The sequence below is a fragment of the Mizuhopecten yessoensis genome, unplaced genomic scaffold (genome assembly GCF_002113885.1).
Source record: "Mizuhopecten yessoensis strain PY_sf001 unplaced genomic scaffold, ASM211388v2 scaffold8213, whole genome shotgun sequence".
NCBI lineage: Eukaryota > Metazoa > Mollusca > Bivalvia > Pectinida > Pectinidae > Mizuhopecten > Mizuhopecten yessoensis.
This window is the reverse complement of record NW_018407435.1, coordinates 1,399,353-1,408,849: the sequence shown is the minus strand read 5'-3', so window position 1 is coordinate 1,408,849 and position 9,497 is coordinate 1,399,353. Positions and strand designations below refer to the sequence as shown.

At 36.2% G+C, this 9,497-nt stretch overlaps 1 protein-coding gene across 1 annotated transcript; it reads right to left on the bottom strand.

The window, feature by feature from the left end:
* Positions 1 to 1,817: 1,817 nt before the first annotated feature.
* Positions 1,818 to 9,489, bottom strand: LOC110455412 (PRELI domain-containing protein 1, mitochondrial-like). The gene is made up of 4 exons (XM_021505537.1): positions 9,378 to 9,489; positions 6,190 to 6,305; positions 5,569 to 5,791; positions 1,818 to 5,093 (listed from the first exon to the last, which is right to left on the bottom strand). The coding sequence occupies exons 2-4, from the start codon at positions 6,276 to 6,278 to the stop codon at positions 4,779 to 4,781; spliced, it is 627 nt and encodes a 208-aa protein (XP_021361212.1). The 5' UTR covers positions 6,279 to 6,305; positions 9,378 to 9,489; the 3' UTR covers positions 1,818 to 4,778.
* Between the last annotated feature and the right edge of the window lie 8 nt (positions 9,490 to 9,497).

Below are 9,497 nucleotides of genomic sequence, written 5' to 3'. Positions count from 1 at the left end.
TTTTAACACGTCCAATGGTGACTTTAAGATTAATAGAACTCATCAGTTTTACGGGTTGTAGACAGAAATCTCAACACATGGGTAACATTTCCCGAAGTTTATCGTGTGGCTTTGCGGAGTGCCAAACTTCAAAAATCTTATTCGTAGGGTTGAAATTCTACATCACACATGGATGACTGATTTTTCTCTCGACACTTTCCTACCGTGAAATTAAGTGGTAATGGTGAACACGGAGCACTGCGCTATCATCAAGGGTGTATGATGTGTAATAAAATTAACGACGTTACCCTTGTAACGCTACATAAAATGATAGCATAATGCTCCCGTTTTCAGAATAAAAGCGTGTGCGAGATGTTTAATCTATTCTCATGTAAAAATGGGACCGTTCCTGTGAAGTGAGGGAGCAACCTATTTATAGGACGTCTACAGTATCTACAGTACCCGTTTATAAGGAACAACTATATGTAAATAAACAGGAAGGATATTCTATAAACAAGAGGCCCAGAGGGCCTGTGTCGCTCACCTGGATACCTTAGCAATCATGGCAAAATATTCTCCAAAGGAGATCAAGGGAATATGCCAGACCTCAAGGCCAATCCTTGTAGCATAACTGTATTAGATTTTGTCATGCCCAGCAATTTTATGTATGGTTATGGGGTGGGGATCTCAACTGTTTCCAAGCTTTGACTCAGAAACTAGGTCCCTAGGGGATCGGTCAGACCCGCGGGTCTATTCTGATATCATGACTGCATTTGTCTCTTTATGCCCAGCATTTGTATATATAGTTTTGGGGTGGGGATCTCAACAGTTTTAAAGTTATGGCCCAGGGACTAAGGTATGTCTCCAAGGGCAGAGCCAGACCCTAGTGCCATCCTGGAATCAAATGAGCAATCTTCTCTTTATACTCAGCAATTGTATACCATGGTTATATGGTGGGGATCTCAACTATTTCCAAGTAATACACCCCTTAGCCCGGGGGGTCAGCACCACCATTTGTGTAATTTTGTATCCCTGCCTTCCATGAATGTTTCCGACCAAATATGATCAATATCCATGGCATAGTTCTACAGAAGAAGTCGCTTAAAGCAATATAGCCAAATAACCCCTTTTGGCCCCACCCCTCAGCCCAATTATTTGTACAATTTTGAATCTCCACCACCTAGGGATGCTTCCAGTCAAATATGGTTGATATCCATCTCTTAGTTCCAGAGAAGAAATCGCTTAAAGCAGTATAGCCAAATTTCCCCCTTTTGGCCCTGCCCCTCAGCCCCCTGGTGGTTCAGCCCCATCATTTGTACAATTTTGAATCCTCATCACCTAGGGATGCTTCCGGTCAAATATGGTTGATATCCGTCTCTTAGTTCCATATAAGAAGTCGCTTAAAGCAGTATAGCCAAATTTCCCCCTTTTGGCCCTGCCCCTCAGCACCCTGGTGGGTCAGCCCCATCATTGGTACAATTTTGAATCCCCACCACCTAGGGATGCTTCCAGACAAATTTAGTTAAATTCCAATAAGTGGTTAAGAAGACGAAGTCGTTTAAAGAAATTGTTGACGTACGGACGTCCGGACGACGGACACAACGGTATGGCAGGTGAGCTAATAAATCAAATAGTAATCACTATAGTAAGATTTGTATTTAAATGCAATCACTGGTTATTTTTCTCATAGTATATCTATATGATTTACCAAAAGTTGATCTAAACCCCATTAATGTGTTTAAATCACTCTGAACACCTCAGTTTAGGTCCAAGTATACCCGTCACCAAATCTTGGTTCCCTTCTGGTTTTTCCCTTTAAAGATAAATTCAAAATCTTGTTTTACTTCATATTTTTTTTTATTACATGTTCATAACAAAGTTAAATCAATCTTTTGATGACATCAGTCACTAGCTAGCACTAATAATTTTCTCCACAAGCACACACAAGCACACACATAAACATTTTGTCACAAATCATAGGTCATAGGCACAAAATGAAATCATAGCTTCCATTCCATTTTGATAGTTTTTGCAATATTCTACACTGAAAAACTATTGCTCAGTCTAGCTAATTTTCAAAAGCGAACTTTCACAATAATTGTGAAATTTCTAATTTTTCATTTACAGATTTTGAATACAATCAGAACATTAGATTATCCAGGTAAAATAATAACAAAAGTTGTTTTAGGTTTGTCTTGTATACATAAACCTCCAAAATAAACACATTCGAGTTGTATCTGTCCCTGAAAAGTAAAAGCATTTATGAATAAAATTAAGTCAAACCAGACACTCATTGAAAAATGGTATTTAAAATGGTGACACACACAAGCACATGTTCTAAGCTGCCCTGTAAAAAAATGGCTTTGGTTCATAATCATCTCATTCCCTATATAATTGAATTAATTCTCTGTTAAAACCATGTTAACTTTAATATTTTGCTTTGCAATTGTAAATTATATACTAGCTAGTATACAAATCAGATGTATAGCTGAAATATACATATCCACTATTTACACCATACACAGACAACATTTCTTGATGTTAATTTCAGGTCTAATTTTCAGGTCAATTTTACCTAAAATGAGCAAGAAAATTCAATTTCAGGCCAAAACTTGATCTTAACTTGACCTGAAATTGATGGGGAATTGACATAAAAAAAATAACCTGAATTCACATGATCCCCCCCCCCCCCCCCCCCCCCCCCTTTCCAGCTGACTTGAAACTGACATGACATCAAATTGACTTGGGCCGCATTCGCATATCCCAGTTGAAACAAGTTCAAGTGGAAATATTCGACGATAAACTAATGCACTTGGACCGAATTGTATGCAGAGCGCAAAAAATGTAGATGTTCTGTCAAGGCCAGTGATATATGGAAATATCTACTATGTAGATATTGATTGGGCTAGCAGATTTTTTCAAAATCTACCAGCGGACTGGTTCTCTAGATATGAAAATGTAATATAAATATTTGGGATTGATCTGTGTAATAGAAATGCAATGAAATCACGTATTCATGGACCCATTTCAATCGAAAATTTGGTCTCTTTTCCAATTTTGTCACAAATCTCACACTCAGTCTTTAAAGGTAATTTATAAAATTACACTTAGTTGCATAACTAGAGCACATTGCTTTTTCTAATAAATGTTTATGAACTTTGGAAAATAAGAACAATCGCAGAATGTTCCAAGATGTGAAATTCTTAAACATTAACTAAAGACACTCTGTTAAAGGTAGTCTGTAATTTATGGGAAAGGAATGTACGCTCTGACGAGGAAAACATCTTTAAGATGAAGAACATTTAAGGGCTGGGGCACTTACTAAACTGAATACAGTATCTTACGAAGATTGTATCTTCATGAACTTGTAAAACAAATTAAAATCTGTATACTACAGACAAAACTCCCCTGGGGTTTAATTTACACTGTACATTAACACCATGAAATTTATTACCTTCTAATTAAGACTTTTAACAATATTGAGTGAATTAGTTTCAGGAACAAACTTGTGAAACTTTGATAGTATGATAATCATACGAGAGAAGCAGTTTGTATAAGTCCCTAATTTTTTGCATTTGTTTTTTGTTTTTATCACATGCATGATGCTTTTTGAGGTATTTTAATCGCTAAAAATGACACAACATTTGTTAATATCAGTAGAATCTCTATCAAACTGGTAAAAAATGGTCTCTATTATATATATACATTCAATGTATATCATAATTATAGCCTCTTTCCCAGTTAGAAATTTACAGAATTTCATCTTTACTCTGCATCAGTCAAACAAAATGGCAATGCTTAATTATGGGAAAATGACATTTAAACTTTGAAACCATGAATTCCATTTAAAACCATAACTGTTTCTTCTAATACAATGTTTTGAATACATGTTAGCTGTACATGATTCTTGATGGCGGTGGGTGTTTATGTTTTATTGAGGTAGATGTCACAATGCTTAAGATTGATGACTCAGCATACACCCCAAACTATCGGTAATAATCTCAACACAACCTCACATATTGACTTTCTACCATTTGTCAATAACAGTTGATGTATATTCCTTAATATCTTTTTCACATACACAATTACACATCCATGGTTTCATGAATCAGAACATAAAACAAACGTTTTAACCCACGTTGTATAAAAGCTCCATACAACCCTGTTTTACATAGATTGTGTGTGTAATCTGTTCCCTATAACTTAACTTGTATGGCATCATGGCCATGGAATAATTCCTTAAGTCAATCTAGCACTCAACTTATAAGGAAACAGGTTTGATGAAAACAGGTACAAACTGATTCACACAAAGCATGGATAATATATACACCATGCAGCATTAGCACAATCAACTCTTATAAGATTTTGTTACGTAAAACTTCAAAGGTTTGTTAGAAATTAATAAAAATCTTCACAGTGATTGAAACCAAAAAAATCAGATTGTTTTGAACATTCTATAGCGCAGGAATTCAGTATAGTTTACAAGTTATACAAATTGACATTCCTTCGTATTCACAAGCTCCAAGGGATAAAAATTAATCATATAAAAATATTCTTCTCTTTTTGAATCTGTTTTTTTAAAGAATTATAAAAACTTCTAAAGTTGACCGAGATGATCTAATTAATTGTAAGCATTGTTCTATTACTTTTTTTCTCTTCATAAATACACCGGGTATTGACTACCAAAAGAGCAAAAATGATTTATCGTTCCTGTAACTTATCCAAATCAAATATTCATCCCCTCACCCGAAGATAAATCCGACTACTTCATCCACACAGCTATGTAAATTAAGGCACCTTCAAAGTTTTGGCGTCTTCTGAGCGACACTTTTGCCCGCACGAATTGCCTTTCCTGTGATGTCGTGATCTTTCAGTAGGGGTCTGATACCCGAGCTATTTGTGGGGTCGGCCACTTCCATGCTATATAGTTTTGTTAAGACACCAAGAAGTTCACCACTTGACTTTCCTGCCCGACGTTTGAAATGTTGATAAACAAGGTTTTGTATGATTCTGCCTAAATAGGCATGACTGGAGTCAATCCAAGCGCTCTTCATCTGTATGACTTCATCTGTTTTCTCTGGGTTTGCTTTGTAAACACATTTTTCTTCAATCAACTGAAATTGTAGAAAACATCTTTAAATAAGTTCAGGAATACCAGCATTCTCATATATCATTTTACAACAATCTATTTGCTGATGAACTGAAACATTAGAAAACAAAACCCATCTTATTGGAACTAAAATACTACATAGTGTATCGATCATGCAATGTTGAAATTTAGCAAACAGTTCCTTGAGGCCAGTGTTTCATGTGTAGGTTCTGGTGGATTATTATTAAGCTTATTCCTGGAGGCCACGTTTATTTGTGTTAGGTTCCAGATGGCTTTATATTACATACCACTATGATACAAGGTACTTATTTTAGCAAATATTTCATGAGAAGGTTCTGGAAGCATATCAAATACTTAACATCTAATTCTTTGAGGCCAATGCCTCAGTTTAGGTCTTGAGACATGCAAGATACTTACAGCTAACTCCTTGAGGCCAATGTTTTGTGTGTAGGTAAGTGAGACATATGTAAGATACTTACAGCTAATTCCTTGAGGCCAATGTTTCGTGTGTAGGTAACCATGGTTTTCTCCACCGGGTCTACAACAGATTCCTCAATGACCCATGTCCGTTTTGCCTTTTTGTTAAACAGCATGTTTGCCACCTTCTGGGCAGAGCCAGCCGACTTGTTGATGAGTCTCTTTGAGAAAAGCTTGCCTTCAACAATCTTCCGTGACAGCACATCCTCGGAATTTATGTGTTTACTAAAATTGATAAAACATCGTTAAACTAATTATAAATGTATGAAATATGAAAACTTTTCAAAACAGATACACCAGAAGAAAAAGACACTGGAATTTTACAAGGAGATACAACTGTATTTTCTTTCTTTCAAAAAAATCCTTGAGAGTAACTTGTTGACTCCCCAAAATTAGTCGTTGACTCCCCAAAATTAGTCATTGACTCCCCAAAATTAGTCTTTGACTCTTGGATTTGAGACGACATACCAGTATTTATTTCATATTTGTTTACTTTCAATGCCAAGAGTCGACTGAAAGCCTTGACTGGTGCACTGTATATCAACATAATACGACAATAAAAAAACTTTGTGAAATTTTGAAAATAAAAAGGAAAAGAAACATAGCTGCTGCTGATGCAATACCTGTTTGATAAGGAATACTTCTGCCAAAACCCAGTTACAACTTGATCCCATTGGAAAGGAAATATAAAGCTTCCTGTGTAATACTTCATTGCTGCATCTGGGAAGTTCTTTATTACCTGTAAACACATAATCATAATATTGAGTTATAATCCATAGTGTACCAGTCATAATATGTACAATTATTTATGTTATGCACATTTCTGAGATCTTAAATAAAATTCCAGGATATTAGATTTAAAAAAAAGTGTCTCTCAAAAAAGGCTCTTACAAAGGCTGAGGGAGCAATAACCTTATGTTTGGTTCAGTCACAGATGTTTAAAACCAGAGAAAGTGTAAGTAAAATATCTGAACTATTTAATCAATGCCATTTTGTATGCAAATTTGATGCTATCAATATATATATCATGCTGGCACAACTTTAAACGAGACATTGACAAAAAGAGTTGACATTATAGGCCTCAGCATGGGTGTCAACATCTGAAACCTCAAATGAGGGAGATCTCACTCCATTCACATTTCCAATGAGGGAGATCTCACTCCATTCACATTTCCAATGAGGGAGAAAGTGTGAAACGTGACTGAAATTGCTTTGCTCAATTTATATTTCCCTTTGTATGTATCAAAATAACTCCAAAAAGCATTCATTTGATTCAGACATACCTGTTAATGTTATGATCATTACACACAGACACCCTGCAGTAACTAGGAGATCATTTGACCACAGGATGTTGATTTTGAGTTTGTGTGAATTTGGACTTGAATGAGGGAGTTTTCGGGGAGATTGGTAAATTTTAGTAAAAATGAGGGAGCCCCCTTCCTAATGATCATGGGGGAGGTTTGACAACTCTATACCTCAGTGAATTCACATTTCATTGAACAAATACAAATGTTATGCTATATACTGCAGCAATTTGATCCCTGCTAGCTACTAGGCCCTGTTCCTTATCTATAATACTGTTCAATATACCAGTCTTAGAATTTATACAACATAGACAATAGGGCTGTGATTGAGATACTGGTAAACATTTTTGTATAGACCTAATGAACTTTGGATAGACCTGACCTTTTCCAAGAAATTTTAATTGTATATTCAGTGGTTGATAATATTTAATGAAGATAATTTGTGTAAAAATAAAGGAAAAGAAGGAGTAAATAAAACACTTTTTTGCTCCTTACTATATACTTGTCATTGAATATTTTACATAATACGAACAAACATCATAGACAACTTGGTCTTTGAAATGAATGATTCCTATATAGACCTACAGAGATGTCCTTGGTGACTTAATTGTCTATGGGTCTACCATATGCATTATATATTTTTGAAATGCACAATTTAGATATAGATATTACATGTACTTACAAATGTATTTTACAACAGTTATGAGCAACAAGTTGTTTAGAGCTACTTAATTAATGCTTTGCTGACCAGGATGTTTGCTTGCAGAGGTGGAGGGGGGCCCCGGGGGTGTTCTTAATGTGAGTGGAACCAGAGTACCAGGAGAAACTCATTTGGTTGGGCAGATGACCCATACCTTTTTGTTTCCAATCAGGTTTAATTAGACTAAGGAGAGGAAAAATGTAACGGCTAGACCGGGGTTCGAACCCATGCAGGACCCTCAAACTTTAAACAGACACTCTACCAATTGAGTAACTTGGTCACGACCCAGTCCAGTTCTGCTACATTCCTCCCTTCTTTTTCGAAGTCTTTGCTCTCCGAAGACACAACTATTTACAAACCAAGTCAAACATTCACCTATATATAGCTAGTACTTGAAACAAGGGTTGGTCACAGGCACCAAATGTTATAGGAGAGGAAAAATGCAACGGCCAGGCCGGGGTTCGAAACCTTAGACGCTCTACCAATTGAGCAGGTCGCTAACGATTGACCCAGGGCCAGTCCAGTTCTGCTACATTTGGGAATAGATCCAAAATCAACGGTCTTGGTGTTCGTTATCCACTATACCATATCCTACCAATGCACAATTTACTTTCAGTGCTCCAGATAGCTTGCGTGAATGCGTATTCACGTACGATATTTCACAAATTACGCAAAAGAAAAAAATGAACTTGCTTAATTCACGCAAGCAAAATCCGGAACATTGCGTCAGTCTCCGGGTCCAATTTAGCATATTATAATACGCTTACAGTGAGTCACCGAGACGCTTGCATATCAATGCCTCCTGTTACAAACGCTAACACGAGAGAAAATTAAATTATGGCGCTATCAAAATGTCAACAATCGTCGGGTAGTTTTACTTCATTCAAAAATGATTCCAAACTTTTCTGTTTTAGCACAAATTGCATTAACCTTGTGTATAACATCAATAGAATGTGAACGATCATTCAGTGTGCAAAACCGCCTAAAGTCACGGTTAAGATGCTCTCTCAAAGCAGCAACTGTCAATACATTGATGAAAATCAACATGTTAGGACCTGAACTGACTTAGAGCCAAGAAGGGCTGTTCGAATATGGAATGATAAAAAACGAAGAAGGATATGTGTACTATATATATATTCAAACGAAAAAAATATGCAACTCATTGAGTTTTGGGTTTAAACATTTAAACACAATCACAGTGAAATGGAAAAATAATACCACATGTCAAGACAACACAAAAATATGAATTTGAGTCATTCTTAACCGCATACTATAAGAATAACACATACAAATTATTCATCTTATTTCAACATTTTCAGGAAACGTTGCTTTTACAGCACTTCATGGTTTAAAATTTAAGTTTTCACCCCAACACTTTGGAGAGGTAGGGGTGAAAAACCCCACATGTTCAAAAGTTATCTGGAGCACTGTACTTTGTACCATTACATTTCTTTATTACGTGAAGACTTAACATGGCAATGTGATAATACGTATTCCGGTCCTGTTCAATTTTGATAACCTCCTCCCCCCATTCAAAATCACCCTGGAAAATGTTGAGGTCTTTTATATTAAGTACCATGCGTTCGCATCTTATATAAATGGTACCATACAAATAACGAATCATGGTCCTTGAAATATTGATAAGACCTTGGTGAATAAACTAGGCTGGACAACTTGCTAATGATTTGTATCGTGTTGATTGTTGTCATGTCACACGTGTAACCGGATCGGTGTTTTGAATAAGGACTCTTTCAATTTACCAAACAAAACATTACATATGGTTCAATCTAATGAAGTATGAGCTTACAACATTAAAATGGACTAGGGTCCGGATTTATGACCTCCAACGAAACGTGTTTCCTTCGAATAGGTCTACGTCGAGGTGGAGAGGTGTGCGGTCACATTCAATCCCAGGTGAACAAGACGC

Excerpts from the sequence above, each read along its gene's own strand:
- LOC110455412 (XM_021505537.1), bottom strand. The coding sequence starts at position 6,278 with ATGAAGTATTACACAGGAAGCTTTATATTTCCTTTCCAATGGGATCAA. Across the intron at positions 5,792-6,189 it reads AAGTATTCCTTATCAAACAG|TAAACACATAAATTCCGAGG; the intron begins GTATTGCATCAG and ends TATCAATTTTAG. Across the intron at positions 5,094-5,568 it reads TTGGCCTCAAGGAATTAGCT|TTGATTGAAGAAAAATGTGT; the intron begins GTAAGTATCTTA and ends CTACAATTTCAG.